Raw genomic sequence first — 22,193 nt, forward strand, 5'->3', positions numbered from 1 at the left:
TTGCAACTTGTTACTCACCATGAAAATAGTCAGGAAAGATGGCATGGCGTTAAAACACCAACCATTATTGCATTGCACCTGGTTAGGACAAAATTGTGAAATACTAATTTTCCAAATACTTTGTTAGCTGTCATTGGATATTGAAGTTTAAGAAGAGAAAATATTTTAGCGTCTAAAACATTGCACCCGGGTGTCAATTCTTTTATGGGCTCAAAATAATGTTGCGCTTTGATGCTGCATTTATGGGTAATTAGATTTTTTTTTTTTTTTTTTTTTTTTCTGTCAATCTGTCAAACCTCTCTGTCATTGCACCTACTCAAACACCTTCTCTCTGTCTCCTTTTGACTCGCTGCCTGTTTAAAGTCCTCCTCCTAAGCCTGCTTAGGAAGGCGGCTGTTTTTTAGTAAAGACACTAGAGAGTTTATTGTCACCGATGTGAAGGAAATCCCCCGGCCTGTCACCTGCCCCTCGTTGATAATCTTATCGCTAAAACCACACCGTAATGTAAAGGCATCAATAAAAACCTGCTAATCATTTATCGCCTGCCTGGAAGGGCAGTTTTTTCGTAAGAGCTCTTGTTCTCATTTGACTCATGCAGTCACACACATACACACACACACTCTCTTTCTCTAAAGGGCCCGCCCCTCAGCGGTTCACACACTTTCACTTTGACAGTTAGCTGTAAGCGCCAACTGAATCAGGAAGTGTGAGCGTGAGGTAGGGACAAGACAGCACGAGGTGAATGGGACGAGAAGGACAGCAGGTATAGCTTCTCTCCGCTTGCAGTGAGACATGATTGGGAGGAAAGTGAGAATACAACAAAAACAGGAAAGAGAAGCGAATACGGACTGGTTTCTGCATGCTGTTGCGCTTTTGCCTTTTACTCCACAGACGCCTTGATTTATGGTAAGTTTTGGCACCCTTTTTTGGGGGGATCTTCCCGTTTTATTAAGAACTATGGTACCTTTGAAGTACGTATGTGCTTGTTTTTGTGTCGTCTCTCAAGCACATGCTTGCTTCATGAACAGAAATGTAGTGATATGCAAATTACCGTAACCGTTGTTTATGTGAGTACTCTGGTGTCAGGTTAAACGTGTAATCTGTTTCTATACTGGTATTAAAGTGGCTATGTGACCTTGAAAGGTTTTGTGTGAGAAAATCACTGTTATGTTTATATACGTGATTGTAAATCTGTCTGTAAGGGTCCTTCTTTCTATACATGTCCTTTTTTGCACATTCTGCCAATAAAACTTGGCATTAAAGGCCCCTTTGCTGCCAATTTCATACACCAAAACACTCCTGCCATTTCTGGTTTTACTCTAAATCGTCTTCCATTCATTTCATTCGCTTTCTAAAAACATGTGGAAGCGAGGGCCCTTTCATTGGGCATGTTTGTGTGGAAAAGATAGGGTTTGGGTTTGTGACAGACTTAATTGTGAGATTAGAGATGTGTGATCCTGTTATTTCACTTTCTACAAGCTGCGTCCCGCCAGTTGAGGGCATGACAGGACACACACACACGTGTGTACAGATAGCAGGTCACTACTGAGGTCTATCATGTTCTTTGTCCTACTAAAATATGCATTCACTGGTGAAGAAAAAAACTTGATACGTTGGTGAATGAACTTCTCCTTGCTAACCAGCAAGCTTTGTTAATCTTTGTTCTTCCTTTCCCTTGTGTTTCACTGCCGTCAAACCTGTTTTTTTTTTGTTTTTTTTGTGTGTGTGTGTATGCTTTAAAAACACACGCCTTGTCAGACTTGTTCCTCATTCCGGCCTCTCTCTTTTTTTTTCTTGTGTGTTTGTGTATATGGAGTAGACCAGAATCTGTGGAGGCGAGCTCTGTGGTAGTTGAGAAGTCCAGCTACCCTCACCAGATTTACAGCAGCAGCTCCCACCACTCCCACGGCTACATCGGTCTGCCTTATGCCGTAAGTATCATCCCCCAGCAAACACGCCACACACCTTGCTGCACTTACACACCTTTAGAGCCTTGACCTGCTTATCTACATTCTGTGTTATCTGATCATGCTTTTGCTTAACGACTTTCTAATGGTTCCTCCTCCTGCGCTCTTCGACAGGACCATAATTATGGGGCGCGACCCCCACCCACCCCGCCGGCGTCCCCGCCTCCCTCGGTGCTGATCCGACCGGGCGAGAGTTTGTTTGTGTCCGGCGGCCGGCCAGGCGAGAACTTGTTCGTGCCCGGCGGGCAGGACGAGGCGTCGCGTGGCACCACGCTCAGCACCTCGGAAGACGGCAGCTACGGTGCTGACATCACACGCTGCATCTGCGGCTTCACCCATGACGATGGCTACATGATCTGCTGCGACAAGTGCAGGTAGGACATGTTCAAACTACGTCTATATGTGTAATTATGATGTTCATGGCTGTGTTTCAAAACCTTGTGAGTTGCATATCTAGCTTGAAGTGTCTAAAAGTTGTGTACAGTACAACCGTTGAGTCTTATACAGTCAGAAATTAAGAGGGCAAAGATACCACAGAGTGACAAAAATGTCCTAGATATTTTAAATATAGGGTAGATGCAAATCATAATATTGAAAATTAAATAAGTTTTATAATAAAGGTTTTTAATGTTGTAATTGGTATTTCAAAAAAATATTTTCTAGGTAGTAGATGGCTTTATTTTGTCAAAAATAGTTTAAAAGGGCAAAGATGCCCCAGATGTAGGGTAAAAATGCCCATGTTATAATAATTTATTTTTAGGTTTGCATTATTTGTACTCTTAAATTTACATTTTAGCTAAATGTAATATTTTATATTTTGTAAAACTCTTTTCTAGATGGTAGAGAGTAGGGATGCACCGATACCAATACCAACATTGGTATTGGGCCCGATACTGTGCTCATTAAAATGCTCAGATTTCAACAACCAATACCATGCAGTGTGTATAGTACAGTGCTTGTGAGAAATAAACACTGACAACAAAGCAAACAGAGAGCAGAATTTATATATCGGAGAAGGATGTCCAAGTAAATGTATCAAATTAATAGAATGTTAAACAAATTAAATATTTACAGCTATACAGCTGCTGTGCGCGAGCTGATAAATGAAACGCGGAGTGGGTTGAGCGCGCAGTGGCACAGACTGGGGGTGGGATGGTTCAGATTTCTCATGGTTCGGTTTGTATCACGGTTTGAGGGTCACGGTTTGAGGGTCACGGTTTCGGTACAGTTCGGTATGTGCTGTGTTCAGTAAAAAAAAAAATAGGACAGTTGTCAAATAAAGACACATGATTAACATTAAAACACAGAGAGCAGGAATATTAGACTGCTTTCCCTTTAAGACATAATTCAAAGATCCAATACACTGATACTGATTCACATGCGTTGTCTGTCTCGTTTTTCTCTTAAGACATAACCTACTATGTTTGTTAGGATATTCGCTAAGATGGGCATGTTGACATCATTTTTGTGTGAACTTGTCCATTTAGGTGCAAGACTTGAAAGAGTATTTGCACGTACACAAATCTCCTCACAGCGCGCGCAAGTTCTCTTTCGTGTCTTATGGATGAAAGTTTAAATTGGCATGGTTTAAATGAGTTTAGTTTAAACACAGATAGCAACGTGAGATGTTCAGGTCTCACCTGCGCTCGCGCGCTATCAACACCCGGGTGATGACGGTGTAAATCATAGAGCTTTCGGTACGTCATTGACCGTGTGACTGTTTTGTCCATGTTCTTTTGATCATCGCTGTTGTAACGTATTGGGAAACTAGAATGCATACCCATCGACTGAAACATACATTAGCCGAATCCGTCTGTCTGTTTTACACGTTGTTGTTTTTAGCAAACCATATTGTAGATGCGTTGTCAGATTTGGGATAAACCGCTGTGCAAGCGCGTGCCGAACTGTACGGTGGAGAACCGAACAGTTCGATATTTTTATTTTTATTTTTTCTCTTCTCCCCTCAGTGAACTGTCGCACCCCTGGCACAGACCCATGAGTTTGTCGAGCGTTCATCCCTTTTTCACAGACATTTCTGAAAAGTTTGTAGTTCGGTCTGATATGTCAATAGCAAAGAAGTTAATACGAGGCACATCTTACTAACGTTAACTGACGGTAAAAAGAGAGAGTGCCACTTCTGTTTCTGATTGCTGATCGCTCACTCAGCACACATGCGTCATTTGAATTAAAACAAAGTCTTATATGTACGTAAAAACTGTTACATGATTTATGTGTAACGAGTGGTTCCCTACATTTTTACAGGACAAGAAGTTTACTGTGCACAAACTTCCGAAGTGCGAGCCCAGAAAGCTAGACAACGTTTAAATACTGCATTGAATTCTTTCACGTTATCTTAAGTGAACGTAATCAAAATGTGTGTGTAACAGTATATTAGTTCCGTGCTTTCAGTCTTAAAGGGACAGCAGCTGAATAAACCTGCTACTGTGTTTTTAATGTTAATCAAACAACAAAGGACAAAGAAATCACTCACTGCTCTTGACTGAATGACTTTTGTAACTTAAATAAAGATTCATTTTTTATTTAATTTATACAGTGAAGATCATATGCGGTGTTATTTAACATTTGATTACTTCAGAATTATTCAAATTCTGTACCTGAAAACTACTTTTAGGCCATGTACACACTGCAGCTAAATTCGGTTGTCAGTTCACCTTTTAGTGCTTAATCGCATTCTGTACACACACAGTTCAGTAAAATACAGGTAGTGTCAACCGCATTTACAGAAATTCTATGCAGTGTGTACGGAACCGAACTGAACAACTAGTTGACATTTTTAACGTGCATCGGAGATGTGTCTCTCTTCTGTATGCGCGGTGAATCACAGGGAAAGCACGAGCCTTGATTCATTCGTGTTGCCAGATCTGGATAGAAAAATCAGCGAACAAGAACAAGCCTATAATAAACCGTGATAAATCCACATGCTTTATGCTGAAAATAAAACCAAAATATTGTCATTCATGTCTGCTCACTTTAATAACTCCATATACCCGTTCACTTTAAGAGACGAGCTTAAGCATCAAGCCCAAAAATGCTTATGATGAGTGATCATGGCAACACAGAAAGAGCGCGCTCTGTGTGAAACAGGCTGTACAAGCATAAACAAAACATGACGCCTTCGTCAACTATGTTTTGTTAAATTGCTGAAAATGAGTGTTTTGTCACTGTAATATTACTTTGGTCACAATAACGGATACCAAACACGAGAGATGGCAGAACATTGCTATTGTTTCCAAGCTGTCAATCATCGCATTTTCGTTGTGTTCCGTACGCACATAACGATAATTTTGGGGATTCACTCCCACATTTAAATGTGGTTGTCACTCCTGAAACTTAGTATGTATGTGGCCTTAGACCTACCTGAGAACCTAAAGCACAGTTTATTTCATTTGTATCTTTGTTCTATTGTATTTATTTGTGCTATTTTTAATTGGATTATTTGTTCTTATTTTATTACTGACTGTTTGCTTGTCTTTAATAATGTTAACATTTACATTAATTAGGATAGTAGTTTTTGCTGTAATATCAAAATTGTAATAGAGAGTTGTGATATTTCACTGGTACCTAAACATTTGAACCACTGACCCAACCAGGGTAGCGTTTCCCAAAAGCATTGAAAGTTGATCGCAGCTCCATTGGTGGCAATGGTTCTACGATCATCTTAGGCTTACGATGCTATTGGCAAACGCTGCCCAGGCCAGTAGAAAAAGATCTTTAGCATTGAGCCCTGCTGAAGCAGCTCTATATACACGCTGTGCTGTTAAATGAAAGATAAATTATATATTTGCTAAACAAATAAAATCAATGAATGCGATTCATATTATTTTGGTTTCTCTACCTAAAATATTTAAAAATTACAAATGAAGTGAAAATATCGTCCTTGTTCTGGAAAAAGTGGTATCGATGCATTCCTAGTAGAAAGCTATATAATCTAACATAGTGACCAGTCCTTATTTTAAATGCATTTCAGCAAAGTATTTGTGTTGTGATTTTTGTACATTATTTTCTTGTTTTCTATCTTGATGTTGATTTTGAGTAATATCCATAATTGTTTAGATATTTCATTTTGTGCAAAGTCCCTTACAAGAAAAGTCTGTTCACTCGGCAGCCATATTTGCAACGCTTCTAGGCAGCTATTTTCAGGCATCCAAGACCAAGTCCTATCTACTTGAACAGGGGAATCTTGAAATCTCAAAAATTGCTTGCTGAAAATGCAATTAAATAACATATTTCAAATCAGCAACAAAATCTGACGAACTCCCTCATAAATGTTTCTTATGCCCAAATAGCGTTAAAAATGCTTATTTTTCAGACTAGACCAGCCAATGCGTATGTGCAGTCCTATGCGCACATTGACTGTTTCTATAACAACCGGAGCTTCTAACAGCAGCTGCAGTGACGCAGTGACTTTCTCCCATTCATAAATAATATGAGTGCACCGTCTCTCTATATAGAATATATTCTATATATGTCAAGTATTTAATTTAACGTAATTAGACAGTAGGCTGTGTGTTTTATGCAAGGTTTGAAAAAAGCCCAGAAAGGCTCTTGAAAATCTATTTTGGTTTTCTAGCTTTATTCTTTTGAAATACTACGATCGTTTTATGCAGCGTTGCCTGTTTTCTGCTCTCTAAACAGTGACATTAATGTTTGCTGAGATTATAAGATCACATTCTTCGTTTGAGATTAGTGCTGTCAACAGGACATGTAACAGTGCTGGGAATTCTGAGTGTAGATGAAAACTAGTTTAGACAGTTGATTGAATGTTTAGATAGTAAGATCTGTCAGTCACTTTGTTCACAGTCAAAAGCCAATACCAAAAGAGTGAAACTTCTCACCCGTATCTCTCTTTGGCTTTGTGTATTAGTGTGTGGCAGCACATAGACTGCATGGGGATCGACCGGCAGCACATTCCCGAGACCTACCTGTGTGAGCGCTGTCAGCCACGTACTCTGGACCGAGAGCACGCCATCCTACTGCAAACCAGGAAGAGAGAGAACATGTCTGGTGAGTTTTTTTTTTTTTTTTTCTCCATGCATGCACATAAACAAACACACCTATAGACACGTTCAGCCTCTCCCACAGAAACAATGCCACTACTGCTTTTTCCCACAGTTCAGTTCCAGATAAGCATCTTTAGAGTCTGATGACACTGTATATAAACACTATATGTATACATGATCACGTGAGCTTTTGTATAACATGAAATATAAACCTGACCCTCCTAAAATCTTTACAGGCAATTCTATAAGAAGCTCTCCTGTAGTGGTGTCAGTAATTACTAGAGATATCCTTAGATTGAAAATATTAAGCTCTCCAGCTCAAATGCCACCTGCTGGAGTTGGTTAGGCATTACAACTGCAGTTTGATTCAGTGTCAAACTGCTTTTCGAGGACAAGTGTTTGGTCAAACTAGTGATGGGTGGTAAACAGGTTCATACTGTATACCAGTTTCATTTTTGCGAACAATATGTATTTTTCAAACATCACCATACTAAATTAAGTTTGATAAATTGATTTGATTACCACCATTTTTTTAAAAGTAAATTTGTATTTGTCCTTACAGTGTTTTTATATTCTCTGTACTTCTGACAGTAAAATAAGCCACAATAAATGTCCAGTGGAAAAAAAAAAAAAAAATAGTGATATACAGTGAAATTGCCAGAATCTTACTTGTTCTTGTCACTGTCACTCTGTTGCACTGTGGAGCTTCTGTCACTAAAACAAATTCCTAGTATGTGTAAACATACTTGGCAATAAAGCTCATTCTCATTCTCTCTCATCTTTAAAAAAAAATACTGTAATATAGTTTTTTGGTCATACTGCCCAGCTCTAGGTCAAACAGGCATTATTTTATACTTAGTTTGAGGGTTAATTGTCAGTGGTAGGGGGTTGGATTTGGTATACAAGCTCATGTACTTTGTGTCATTGTTGCAGACGGGGACACCAGTGCTACAGAAAGTGGGGATGAGGTTCCACTAGAGCTGTACACAGCGTTTCAGCACACCCCCACCAGCATAACGCTCACAACAGCACGTCTCGGCAACAAACAGGCTGATAAGAAACGAAAGAAGAGCGGAGAAAAGGATCCCCCGGCTACAGCCAGGGCCAAGAAGGTCTGAATCACACAACCAACACTTTTTAGCATAAACATGAAAATGTTATTTTTATTTATTTATTTTTTAATGTTCTTTAATTTAAATTTTAATGGTATTATTCCATAAGGATCCATAAGAACTGTACTAACTATATATATACTGACTATTTTGGGGTCGGTGAGATTTTTTTTTTTTTTTTTTTTTTTTTTGAAAATGTTTTTGAAAGATTCACTGTCAGCATTTATTTGATCAAGTGGTAAACAATTTAATACTATTTCAAATTTAAACTATTTTGATATATATTTTAAAATGTATTCCTGTGATGGCAAAGCTGAATTTTTTGCATCATTACTCCAGTCTTCAGTGTCACATGATCCTTCAGAAATCATTCTAATATGCTGATTTGCTGCTCAATAAACATTTCTTGTTATTATCAATGTTGAAAACAGTTGTGCTGCTTATTGTAACCTGTGAGATATATATATATATATATATATTATTATTATTTTTTTTTTAAATTCAAGATTTAATTGAAATAGATTTTTTTTGTAGCATTATAAATGTCTTTACTGTCACTTTTGATCAAGTTATTACATTTTCATTAAATTTTATAAAAAACAAATTCTTATTGACCCCAAACTTTTTAAATGGTAGTCAATTTTAAATATGTAAAATTAAGCCCTGTCCTGTATCTGTATCAAATTGAATATCATGTAATGTCAGTGGGTTACTACCATTTTTTTTATTTTATTTTTTTTCCCATTCACGTCTGATATCGCCTTGTATTTGTCTTTCAGTCATTCCGTGAAGGCTCTAGAAAATCATCTAGAGTGAAGGTGGGTACTCTAATGCTGTCAAACTGCAGGTCCCAAATATCTATTCAAATGTGTGTTGCAGATGCTTAGGCTGCATGTTTACCATCTTGTGCATATGTGCGTCCTCAGGGCTCAGCTCCAGAGTGTGAGCCGACAGATCCTCCCTCTCTTTGGGAGAATAAGATGAAGTCGTGGATGGAGCGCTATGAGGAAGCCAGCAGTAACCAGTACAGTGAAGAAGTGCAGATACTGCTAAGAGTCAAAGAAGCCCGAGATGGCAAAACGCTAGCCTACAATACACACACCGCAGCCTTCAAACCACCTGTAGAGGTATTAAATAGTCACATATACAAATTCCACCACAATATTGGTCAGTTTTTTTGGTGCGTTGTGTGTGGCTACAACAAACTCACTGTGACTTTTTCCTCCCAGAGTCACGTACAGAAGAACAAGCGCATTTTGAAGGCTGTGCGGGACTTGGCTGCCGATTCGCTCATAATCGAGTACAGGGGGAAGGTCATGCTACGACAGCAGTTCGAGGCCAATGGTTACTTCTTTAAGAGGTATTGAAAGGCCACGTTGTGCTTCTGAACGTTTTTTTTTTTGTTTGTTTTTTTTATTCATTCTTCTTTGTATTTTTGTTTATAATGTTGTTTTGTCTGCAGGCCGTATCCTTTTGTATTGTTCTACTCTAAGTTTGACGGCTTGGAAATGTGCGTGGACGCACGGAGCTTCGGGAATGAGGCCCGATTCATCCGTCGCTCTTGCACACCCAATGCTGAGGTGCGGCACGTGATCGAAGATGGCATGCTGCATTTATACATTTACTCTCTGAGGTCCATCTCCAAGGGGAGTGAGATCACCATTGGCTTTGATTATGACTACGGCAGCTGGTAAGCACACACGCCAGGGCTGAGCATCACCCGTTACCTCATGTAATGATACTTCTACCTGCTTTTCCATCATCGGGTCAAACCGCTCTCGTTGATTAACCGTGCTGATCCAGCCCAGAAAAACGGCCTCACCGTTTTTAGAATGATTTGGCGTGATGGTGGGAAAGTGGTTCTTGATTCTGATTGGTCCACTGTGGCAAAGCATCAAACATTATTTAAAACTGACTGTTCCCACTTTTCTCTGTTTCTTTTTTCCATGCCTTGTTTAGTAAATATAAGGTGGACTGTGCGTGTGTGAAAGGCAATCAGGAATGCCCTGTGCTCAAGCATAACTTGGAACCTACAGAGAATCTGGGCTCTAGCACACGACGGCGTGGCCGCAAGGACAAAGAACCGCCACGGGACGAGAGCGGACAGAACCAGAACCTCACGATGGACTGTGATGGGCCCAAGGGGAAAACGCTCAATGACGCCAAACAGAGAAAACTCTCTCCTCTCCGGCTCTCTATATCTAACAATCAGGTACGATAGACCTGCAAAGTGCTGTCAGTGAAATTAATCTCATACCTATCCTCAAAAGTTGAAAAGAAAACCGCCTCACACACCCGTCTTCATTCATAAAAGGTACTGCAGGAGGTCCTAGGAGAAGAATTTGACATTTTCAATATACTTTTAAACTAATAATCTGAGAAGCACTAAATAATATTAATGTTTTTTTATGAAGTTATTATAAAGTGTAACAGAGAACATCTAGCTTTATATATATATATTCGGCGTCCCTGGGTTGGCTGAGAGTCTGGGTGGGGGGTCCCATCATCTATAAAGCTCGAAAAACCCTTTATGTTTGCATGTAAATATTATCCGTGTGTATTAATCTGTGCATGATTCTTTCTTTGGATATTTTCAGACATTCTAATGGTCTGTTTACTCATCCACATCTCCTTTCTGGCCTTAACTACAGTGTCTGATCACCAGAAAACATATTTCCTCATTGTTTTACTCTTATGTTTCTGTATTTCAATGGTGGCGGATGGCAGAATATTAAATCTTGCTTGTTTGCCATGCTGTGAAAGCGTGAAAAAAATCCACACTCGTAACTCCTTGCCATCCTGGTGCTCGTAATTTCAGGACATCCTGGAAGAGTTGTCAGCAATGCTGGCACAGTTAGAACAGGAAATCCGCTCTGATCTGTTTAGTAGATGCAACTGATGCACAGATTCCCATAAGTACAATCTGGTCTGCCTGACCCAAGATCTCGGCCACACTTTGGGCACGAATCGACCCTTCCCACACTTTCTCTCCCTCTCTATTGCTCCTCTCCTGGTCTGTAGCCAGGCGATGATAAAGGCCCCTCTCCCCCTCTTGCAGGATCCTGAGTTAATAGAGGATCTAGAAGAGAAAACCTCCGTTAGCAATGAAGTAGAGATGGAGTCAGAGGAGCAGATTGCAGAAAGGAGGAGGAAGATGGTAAGTGCGTCCAGGGAAAAACGACCGCTATGGCAATCACGGTCGCCATGGAAACGCTACTGCCCCCATCCCCCTGTCTTTTTCCCCCTCCTCGTTCTGACTCCCGGTGTGTGGTGATTTGGGCAGCTCCCAGAATGCTCCACCATTCCTTTCTTCCCCCTCCACCCCCTCTAAACCTCCTGCTAATATTGCTGCTGCCGCCACCGCTTCTCTGTTCCTGTCGCTGTGTAGTTTAACCTCCTGGAGGGTAACACGAGTGCACTCATCCTTGTTGCTTTGTCTTTTCTTTTTCATATTTCATCTTTTATGGAGCCTCTTTGGTTTCCCTGATGGAACGTTAAGAACTAGACCGTGTATTTCTTCTGCAGTCATTTCTCTCTTCTGACTAAATGTCAAGACCATGTTAGTAGTGAGAGATCACGCTTAAATGGAAGATCGGCGAGTTTGCACTTCTGAAATTACTGTAGCACAGGGCATGTCATTAGGAGGACAGTGTTTTAATTTACTTGTTAACATAGAACCCAATTTTGTAGTATTCCCATATATATTTGGTCTTCAGTCTAAAATTTCTTTTATGTTAAAAGCTCTTTCCATTGCCAGGCACGTTTACTACCATTTATGTGCAATCAAGCATCTTTTAAAAAACGCTTCCTACCAAAATTCAACAATACTGAACAAAAAACTTGACATTCAAAATATTTTAGGGTGTAAATTACAAAGTCAAACTCTTGACTAATTAAAAGGCGAAGTGTGAAGTTGCAAAAATCCCAACAGGGAATTGTTTTACTTAATGAAACTTAATTTTAATCGAATTGATGCACGGACCAATGTGCATGGAGCTGTCTGGATATGTAATAGTATTGGCTGTTGGTTACATAGTAGCTTGTGATCAACCTTAGAGAGGGTAGTAACTCTCTCACTTAACATGTACATGTTTTATGTGAATGTTTTGGTGTGGCCATTACTGTGTGTAGTGCTTTGTTGTTTGCTTGCCATGAATGGTTAAAGGGAGATGGGAAAATGTGTGAAAAATAGGCTCTGAACATTGAGAAGTTGGCAGCAACTGCTGGAATGTTCAGGAAAATAAAACTGACAACCAATCCTGAAATGCCATTAACATAAAAATGCAGAAAATAGCTAACGGCTATAAACAACGTTGTGTTGTCTAGAAAAATTAATAGCGAGGTATCAGACTGGTGCATTATTTGTGAGAATTCCCTAAGCTTTCTCTTTATTTTCTCTGCTGCAACAGGACAAATGAGCAATTCAAAGGCAATTCTGATTTCCTATAAATCTTATTTGAGTTCTCTGCTAACTCTATTCCGCCATAATGGTGCTGGTGCTTGGTCTGGGGTTTTGAGAACCTTTCCCAGAACTGGCCCCCATTTCACTGACTTTATTCGAAAAATGAAGCAAATGACAACAATAGTCATAACATGCTCACAAACAATTTTTTTTCTTTTCTTTTTATTTACAAGTTTTAGGTGCAATTTTGCATGCTTTAAATCAATTAATTTAATTCAGTGCATTTATGTAACTCTTTGAGAGTGCAATTGTGATTTTAAAATGAAAAATTAGGGCTGTCAGGAGAATACAATTTTTAATCTAATTACACGATGTGGAGATTAATTAATCTACTTAATCGCAAATTAATCGCACATCAAATTTGGCTGAGAAATTACCCCCAAGACATAATTTAAAGTCATTATTGTGTTTAATAAGAAAAACATCAAATAGACATTACAAAAAGTAGCTTTAGAAAGAAATATTATATTTGATTCAACATAGAATTTATTACACACAACATTTTAGGCTACAGCAGTCATGAGGGTGAGTAAATGATGACCGAATTTTCATTTTTGGGTGAGCTATATTTTTAATGGGTTTTTATTCATATGGAATATGAAATTTATTTTTTAATGAAATAGCACTCTAAATAAGAAACAAAAATTTCCAGTAGGTGGCAGTAAATGTCTAAATGAGTAAGTCATTTAGTCATTCATTCATTTGATTCGTTCAAACGGCTGATTCATTCAGGAATGAAGTAAATGGCTCTGGGCTGCATTTCCCAAAAGCACTGTAAGTCTAAGTAGATCATAGAACCATTGCCACCAATGGTCTCTATGATCAGCTCGTGATGCTTTTGAGAAACGCAGCCCTGAATGGGCCATTGAATCGTTGGTTCCCCCGAGTCATTCAAACGACCGATTCATTCAGTAAATGACTCTTTATGAATAGGCCATTGAATCATTGTTTCCCCCGATTCATTCAAAACGCGAATACATTCACAAACACCGCTGTGTTGCTCGGAGACTCAAAATCGTTCTGCTGTGGCTTTATAGGTAACAAAAGCTTGTGTCTAAAATGTAACACAATATTAACTTATTTATTGAACTGTTGTATAAAATCAGTATCACATTTGAACTCGTGCTATTCGGAAAACAAAAACAGAACTTGTGTGATATTGCTTAACTATATCATATGATATAAATATGAGACAACTCATACAGGGGCATTTTTGCCCCAATATCTTAAATTTTAGAGGCATAAAACCACATTCTGTAGGCTACGTCACGCAGAAAACTGTTGCCCTGCTTCATGTTCGTCACCATCAACTGTATGAAATGACCGTTAATAATTTTAACACATAATTTTTTTCCATAACTAATTCAATAAATTAACGTGTTAAATCAATTGTCCTATTAAAAATCCTTATACAATTATCACAATTGACTGGAAAAGTCCTGAAACAATCATGGAAATGCATTGTTCAGGAATATCTGTAAATAAAAATATCTGAAAATAAAATTATTTTAATTTTTAGAGTTGGCTTGAGTAGCTCAACAGAATTTATATTGCAGCGGACACTTCCAACAGACCACATTGGGGTTTTTTTCCCCCCACCAGTCTAGTTTGATCTCGCCCCCCTATTCAGACGTTAGTGATTTTTGTTTAAAAACTAAATCGTTTGTCAATTCTTCCAGCCCAGAACCGGCAACCTTTCAGTGGTATGCCCATACTGAAGCTCTAAACCCCAACCACACTACCCATACAATAAGGACTAGGCTAATACGTATGAGTGTGTGCATGGGGGTGTGAGCGAGCTGGAGGCCTGTGTGTGTTTAAACCCTGATGGCTGTCTCTTTCGGCACCATTCAGGGCAGCCCGGCAGAGGAGTCCCATCGTCACAGCGCAGGGGCTTCCTGCTGCAGAGCTCTGAGAAACAAGGAGGTAAACCTACCCCTTCATATCCTGAACAACCCCCAACCCAACCCACTCCCCTGCCTGTTACTGTACAGGAGAACCCACACACTAACCCCACTGTCCTGTGCTCACTGACCCCATGCTGAGACTGAAGTCCAGGCATGCAACCCTCAGTCACTCAACATGGCCCACCTCAAGACACCCTCGTGTGATATTTGTTGCCGCTCTTTTTGGTAGGACATGAGAGAGTACAGAAACTGTCTCACACACATACATGCCACCTCTCACACCTTGGGGGTGTCTTATGTTTCCTCTTGACTAGAAGAGAAGTGTCCCATTTCTCTCTTTTCCCACCTTTGCTGCTGGCTATGGCCTGCTGATTGCACTAAGTGGCTAGCTGGGTTCCCAACTGTCAGCCAGAAAATAGACTCAGCCTTTCTCTGTTGTCTTCTTTCCTTCTTTATTTCTGTTTGTCAATTATGTAGACGCGTGAAGAGAGGAAGATGGAGGCCATTCTGCAGGCGTTTGCTCGTATGGAGAAGAGAGAAAAGCGGAGGGAGCAAGCGTTAGAGAGGATCGGCACAAAAGGGGAAGTTGGTGGGCGCAGCGAGATTAAGGAAGAGCCCCCTGCTACACCTGAGGCTGAATCTCCTGCCATCTTACAAGTATGTAACCTTCAATGATGCACACACGCAAGCATTGCTAAATCAGTAATGTGTTTTCTTGTATAACTGAATCTGACTAGCTTGACATTAGCTGCTTTTCCATTGTCGGGCCAGTGCGAGCCAGGGCTTTCAATGGGCTGGGCTAATAGCCTAGCACCTGTAGCACCGAGCCCAAAACCACGCTGCGTTTCCACCGTCAGAAGCTCCGAAGCACTTCACTAAAACCCGCCTGTAACATGCCTCTCTTGATCAATGTCGCACAAACCCACCAACAAATGGAAGTTTTTATTAAAAAACTAATCAGAAAGAAATCACTGGAAACTAGAGAGATCGCAAAACGAACAGAATAAAAGTGGCCGTTTGTTGTCATTTTTGTAGCTTACTTAAAGATTTAAAAACCCGTCAGCGCCGATGGCCTCATGGGCAGCGTGCCGACATGTAGCACCAATGCGCTTCGGGCGACCCGAGTTCGAGTCCCGGCTCGTGGTCCTGTCCCGATCCCGTCCCCACTCTCTCTCTCCCACTTCGCTTCCCTTCCCGAAAAAAAAAAAAAAAAGATTTATAACCCAAGCATCAATGTATCACTTATTGTGGTAAACATTGATCATAATGAATGAATTTGTCAAAATTGCACATTAATCACTCAGAAATAAAGTGGTATTTATTTCACAAAAGTAAGAGGACATCACATTTAGAAAGAATGATAATTTCTACAAATTTTCCACCAAAAATACAACCTGAGGAGCTTTAGCACTCTCTCCAGTGACAGTCCCAATACAGTTATATTTTAAGCCAAAGAAACCGGGGAAGCTCCCGCTTTATTTCATGACATATGCGGAGTTAAATATGGATATCAGACAGTCTATATATAAAGAGACGAGATGTACTGACAGATAAAATAAATACACCATTGTGATTAGCCTATATGATTTGTCTGATTTCTTCAAGCAGTCGTATTTACCATGTTTACTATGGTAATGGTTAGTGTGCATAGACTTTTGCATCTCATATAAATATTTCTGCCTTATACGGTGATCAGAATCCACATCGGATCACAAACATAGGTTATTTCAAACACTCACTGCTGTCTGAAAATGAGTTTTGGGCTAAAATGGTTTTAAAAGTTTTTAATGCTGATGTTAGCTGGTGTATATAAATCATCCGTGGCGCTGCCGTCTCCAGACTCAGATAAACTCCGCCTTTGTTTGTAACCACTCCTTAAGCCTGAACTGGCCTGCTTTGGACAAAGGTATTTGGCGGGCCAAAAAACCCTGACCGTTGGCCTAGAGGAAGCCCCGATGAGGCCCTATCAAGCCCCGGAAGTGACAGTGGAAACGCGACTGGCCCTGGCACGCACTAGCACGCCCGCTTGAGGCCCGACAGTGGAAACGCGGCTGTTGAGTCACAGATGAATAAAAGTATTTATTTCTTTAAAAAATTTTTACCCCAAACTGTTGAAAAGTAAGTTTTGTAAGTGTTTATTCCTAATTGTAAGCATTCAAACAATCGTTCATTGTTTTGACCTTTAGCCCATGCTAGAGGTAGTGAAGGAGGAGCCTGGTCTGAAGCCAGCAAAGGTGAGCCGTAATAAACAGAGGAAGAGCTTCTCGCGGAACCGCACTCACATCGGACAGCAGAGGCGGCGAGCACGCACGATCAGCACCTGCTCCGACTTGCCACCTAGTTCCCCTGGTGATGCTTTAGAGCACTTAACAACAGAAACTCATGATGGAGAGACTCCCTCTGCCCCTGAGGCTGAAGCTCCCCCATCACATGCACCTGACACCAGCCCACCACACAGCTGCTCACCCGCCCCAGTATGCCGCAGTGGACAGAAGTACCCCAAAACTAAAAAGGTATAATTCCTCACCAGTAGCTTCCATAAAAAGCATGTCACAGCTGTTTGTTGAGAGTTTTACAACTGCATATTCTCTGTCCCAACAGCACTTAGTTAGCGAGTGGATGGGTGTTGAAAAACAGGAGCGGGGACCTTCGAGGACCCCAGAACCTCCGCCTGAGAGGCCGTTGCGGATCAGTAGTGATCCTGAGGTCTTGGCCACACAGCTGAACTCTTTACCGGGCATGGCCTGCAGCTCACACGTCTACAGCACGCCCAAACACTACGTCCGCTTCTCCTCTCCTTTTCTAGCCAACCGCAGCCCCAGCACTCCTGGAGTGCCTACGGGACGGCGACGCTCGAGAGAAATGCCCGAAACACCACCTACCACTGGCTCCTGCAAGAAGGTAAAATTGCTGCATTATTCAGAGATGTCATGATTTTTGCCTCTCGAAAGATGCAAAAGTCTCCTGGTGGATAATACTAAATGGAACAAATCCCATTTCAGCTCAGACACTTATTCACATTCAAGTGTTTATATTCATACTCGCAAGTTTGTGGTCTAACTCCATGTGTTTTGTGCAGCGTTGGCTGAAGCAAGCTTTAGAAGAGGAGGGTTCCACCAGCCCAGGTGGAGGGCGCCCTTCTCTTCTGATGCCTAGTGAGAGCCCTCTTAGCCCCTCTATAAATGGCGAGTCCTACAGCCCTCTACCCCTCAACGGCAGTTGCTCACTACCAGGTGAGTCAGTAGTCCTTGTCCAACTGCAAATTAATTTTCTTCAAGCTTGTCTAAAGCTGTTTTTAATCTTACTCTGTCCACGTGCTTGCAGAGTTGCCTACCCCGTTGAAGAAAAGACGCTTATGTTCGCTCGATCCCTGTATGTCGGAGACTTCCACCCCATATGGTTCTCCTTGTGCCACCCCAACCCGAACAGAGTCAACAGAAGCACCAGGCACACCCCTGCTGCTAGCCACGCCTCCTCGACCACGACCAGAGGAACCCAGTACTGAGCCCTCAACACCCTTACAGATTCCTAACCACCCTCTGCCACAAGAGGTAAGACCGCATCTGCAAAGTTGTTGACTTTCAGTAGCTAGTGTTGTTGCTGTAGATATGCCTGAAATTTCAATAACAATGAAATCTTGATGGTAATTTTATAGAATGAAAATAATTTTGTATAATTCGAACTTAAAATATTTAATTATTAGAAATTGCTGTTTGTGTAATCTCTGTAAAATGGTTCTTAAGTATTTAAAAGCTAATCTAGTCTGAGCCATAGCCTTGTGGACAGTGCTCTGGCATACAGCACAATAGCGCTTCGAGCAACCCAAGTTCCTAGTCCCAGTTTGAGGTCCTTTTCTGATCCTGTTCTGATCCTCTCTCCTCCCATTGCTTCCTGTCTTCTCTACACTGTTCTATCCCCAAAAAAGGCAAAAAGCCAAAAATAAAACTAATCTAGTAATTGTGAGCGAGAAGTAGTAGAAATGTTTTGCCCAATATTTAATGAAGATGATCACCAAAATATTGAAAACAGAAAACTTATAGATTATGCAATGACAAAATTTGTTAATAATTTATTGAACTGACAAAAGAGGGCACTAACACTTTTGCTATTGGCCAAGTGGGCACAGTTATTACCAGTGGCAATGGTAATAAAATGATTGGTCACTTCTGACCAATTGATTTGAGGCATTATTTTGGTGAAAGGCAACAAAATGATCAAGAAATCTCTAAATCTTCAGAGTGAGTCATCTATGGACAGTTCTCCAGATGGTAGCCGGAGGCCCAGTACACAAGATGTGAGTTCACTATTTAAATATCTTGTACCTGCTACAGAGGTGTTTAGCTGCATTCATCATCATCACATCTAACACATCTCGTCTTTTGTCAGGTCGAGCGACCTCCTTCGCTGTTGGCATCTCCCAGCGTGAGAAATGCAGGCTCTGATACGGCTCCACAGGAGTCTACAAAATCGTTGGGGTCTTTGAGTCCTCAGCCCTCCCATGCTGAGCCCCAGGATGCTGTAGTAGATGAAGGCATGGAGGTTGATGGTGGTGGTTCAGAAGCTGCCTCGGCACCTGAGACGCCAGCCTCCTCTTACCCTCCTTGGATGAAAAGTCCAGATCGAGGTGGCCTCTCGTTTTCCCCAGTGAACTCTAATCTGAGAGACCTCACCCCTTCTCACACCTTGGAGATGGGGGCGTACAGGCCAGATTCAACCTCTGCTGGCCCTTTCAGTGAAGCGGCACCTTTCTATCCCTGCAATGAGGAAGCAAGTGGCGTGACCTTTACCCGCTCATTGAGTGGGGACGGCACAGGGGAGGGAGGCGCTGCAAAGAACCCACAGAAGAAAAAGGTCTGTGCTAAAGAATTTGCCAAATGCATAAATGTAAAATGATTGTTTTTTTTGTTTTGTTTTTCCCAAATTCCTTATCTGGTAATTTCATTTTAAGAAAAGACTGAAAAAGTTACATTTATTTGTCAGAATATCATGTATGCCATTTATTCAAGTTATTAATTTACTGTAAATATCCTTATGTGTTGTTAGGTCTCTCTCCTGGAGTACAGGAAACGTCAGCGTGAGGCACGGCGAAGCGGCTCCAAGGGAGAATGTGGATCCCCTGTTTCCACGGCACCACCAGTAGATGTTTTCCCTGTAGCTGTGGAAATGGTCTTTGAGCCACCTGCTCTCGCAGCAACACCAACCCCCAAGACCCCTCAGCCTAGCGAGGAGCCAGACGCTCAAACTCAGGGGGAGAGAGACGGAGAAGGCCAGTGGTACGTCCCTAAAAAATGTTCATTTCTTGAGGATGAGCTCTTAGCCTGCATTAGCATAAATTCCCTTTCACTAGGGTTGGGTATCGTTTGAATTTTAACCATTCCGATTCTGCTTATTGATTCCGATTTTTATTGATTCCTAATTTAGATTCCAATAAGGTTAAAAAACAAAAAAAAAAAAAAAAAAAAACATAAATATCATTCACATTTATTCTAAGTCTTATTGCAAAACATTTCATTGTAGCTGAATACTATGAACAAAAATCAATAGGCTAAGGAACACTTACACAAGGAACTTTTGCTTATGGTTTTAAAATACCAAAAACAAGTAGCCTAACTAAAATAAATTTCAAGCATTATTAAAGACAAGTAAACATTCAGTAATTAAAAAAGAACAAAATTGGTAATCAAATAAATACAACTGAACAAAGATACGATTGAAATAAACAGTGTTTTAAGATTTTCAGGTATTCAGGTACAGAAACTGTAATCTTTGTTTACGAGGATATTTTGACACATTTTTGTGTATTTGTCCATACGAGTGCAAAAAGACGCGGAAGAGAACTCTATCGCGCACTACTCATAATGAGAGGTGACTTTGTGAGTGCACGTTTTGGATGTGTGCGCAGCACAGAAAACAGCGCACGGGTCTTCTTGCGCTTGAATGGTTTAAAGTCATATTAAAATGCACACAAAGGAATCGGTAAGAGCAATCAAAATTTTATTTTTATAACAAGTATCCAATTCCAGAATTGGAATTTATTTTCTATTCCTAACCCTACATTTCACTACAGATTTGTTTGGATTCAAACATTATCAAAAAAATCAGGCTGTTTTTTTGACACTTGCATTTCTATGGAAACATGAAAAAAATTATTTTTTTTTTGCCAATCCAGCCCTGTAGCAAACCATGCAATTCAGAATTAAGAATTTTAACATTTAATTTACAGGACATCTTCCACATCAGTAGAGCAGGCCAGAGAGCGAAGCTACCACAGGGCCTTGTTGTTGAGTGACCATCGCAAGGATGCAGGTAAGAACAACCCTGGAAATATCAGAGAATGTTGGATTTGATTTTCAGGCTTGGATAACTCATGGTCGTATCTCCAGATGTTTTTGTTTCAATTGTTTGAATCTAGGAGTTGGTACCTGACTTACAAATGGAAATCTACCCCATCAATAATATATTATTTTTTTGAAAGCGTGTGTCCCAGGGGTTTCCAGCCCTGCTCCTGGAGAGCCACCTTTCTGCAGACTAGTGTTAATTTCATCAACAAAAACTCTGACGAATGTTCGTCAATGAGCTTTTTTTCTATGACTTAAGACGAGGCGATGAAGAGACGACACCAAGATTATTAAACAATAACTCTGACTATATCAACATTCAGTATCGTTGACGAAACTAACACAGCTGCCTATAATGCCTCGTTTCCACCGAGCGGAACAAGGACAGTACGATTCGGGATGGTAAACTTTGATCGGCTTGTGTTTCAACCACCAACAGTACCCTTACTTGATAGGCGTAGTGTATGCTGGAAAGTAGCAATCAATGTCATTCTCGCACAAAGAAAAAAGCAACACAGTAAACAACAATGGAGGATATGCAGCAGATCTCGTTCTTGCTTCTCGGCATGTGGCTGTTTATCACAAAAAGAAACGGTATTGTGTTTCAACTGTATTAAAAAATGGTGCCTCTTGTGTTGTCATTGCCCTTGTAGCACGCACAAGTGATGATTCTCTGTCAACCAATCAACGTTCTGCAGTGAGTCTAGCTCCACCCTTTAGTACCGGACTACTGTTCTAGGTACCCCAATGGAAGGGTCCCAAAAAAGTGGTACAGTACGACTTCTGACAATGGAAACGGCAAAAATTGCGCAGCATACTGAACTGTACCGTACCGCTCGATGGAAACTAGGCATAATTTTCAAGTGACTTTGAACACTGTGATTTAGCTGGTTCAGGTGTGTTTGATTTGGATTGAGGTCTGCAGGATGGTAGCTTTCCAGGAACAGGGTTGGAGATCCTTGGTGTGTCCTATAATAATTCCAGGGGCTGTCTAATCCTGCTTCTGGAAGACCGCCTTTCTGCAGAGTTTAACTCCAACCCTAATTAAACACTGAAACAGGTAATCAATGTCTTCAGGATTGCAATACATTTCCAGGCAGGTGTGCTGGAGCAGGTTGGAGCTAAACTCTGTAAGAACGTGTCCCTCCAGGAGCAAGATTTGACACCGCTTAGTTATCCTAAATGAGAGAAATCATGGAAATGCATTGAATAAAAGGTGTGGGAACCCTGGTAAGATCTTCTGTAGTCTTTCTTCGAATTAAAATACCTTCTTTGTCTTGTTTTCAGATAGTGGGGAGTCAGAGGGTGGCGACCCCCAGGTGAAGGAATGTCCTTCTCCCAAGAGCTGCAAGAGCCCATCGACACATGCAGTAAGAGTTTGCTTCT

The 22,193-nt window shown here is 40.8% G+C and overlaps 1 protein-coding gene across 5 annotated transcripts in view; it reads left to right on the forward strand.

Moving 5' to 3' along the window:
* The window catches only part of kmt2e (lysine (K)-specific methyltransferase 2E), a 49,033-nt gene that overhangs the window by 24,513 nt on the left and 2,327 nt on the right, over positions 1-22,193 (forward strand). For 2 of the 5 annotated variants that reach the window (XM_051890818.1, XM_051890817.1), the window contains 21 exons: positions 1,820-1,931; positions 2,082-2,341; positions 6,853-6,992; positions 7,922-8,100; positions 8,880-8,918; positions 9,027-9,227; positions 9,330-9,460; positions 9,563-9,790; positions 10,060-10,312; positions 11,159-11,257; positions 14,417-14,488; positions 14,947-15,126; positions 16,656-16,982; positions 17,071-17,370; positions 17,549-17,702; positions 17,794-18,020; positions 18,707-18,763; positions 18,856-19,320; positions 19,513-19,742; positions 20,693-20,775; positions 22,095-22,177. In XM_051890818.1, the coding sequence (XP_051746778.1) occupies positions 1,820-1,931; positions 2,082-2,341; positions 6,853-6,992; positions 7,922-8,100; positions 8,880-8,918; positions 9,027-9,227; positions 9,330-9,460; positions 9,563-9,790; positions 10,060-10,312; positions 11,159-11,257; positions 14,417-14,488; positions 14,947-15,126; positions 16,656-16,982; positions 17,071-17,370; positions 17,549-17,702; positions 17,794-18,020; positions 18,707-18,763; positions 18,856-19,320; positions 19,513-19,742; positions 20,693-20,775; positions 22,095-22,177 (3,820 nt within the window). The remainder of the gene's footprint in view (positions 1-1,819; positions 1,932-2,081; positions 2,342-6,852; positions 6,993-7,921; positions 8,101-8,879; positions 8,919-9,026; positions 9,228-9,329; positions 9,461-9,562; positions 9,791-10,059; positions 10,313-11,158; positions 11,258-14,416; positions 14,489-14,946; positions 15,127-16,655; positions 16,983-17,070; positions 17,371-17,548; positions 17,703-17,793; positions 18,021-18,706; positions 18,764-18,855; positions 19,321-19,512; positions 19,743-20,692; positions 20,776-22,094; positions 22,178-22,193) is intronic. The other 3 variants (XM_051890819.1, XM_051890820.1, XM_051890821.1) reach the window with 3 other exon arrangements.

This window comes from Ctenopharyngodon idella, chromosome 4, assembly GCF_019924925.1.
Source record: "Ctenopharyngodon idella isolate HZGC_01 chromosome 4, HZGC01, whole genome shotgun sequence".
NCBI classification, from domain to species: domain Eukaryota; kingdom Metazoa; phylum Chordata; class Actinopteri; order Cypriniformes; family Xenocyprididae; genus Ctenopharyngodon; species Ctenopharyngodon idella.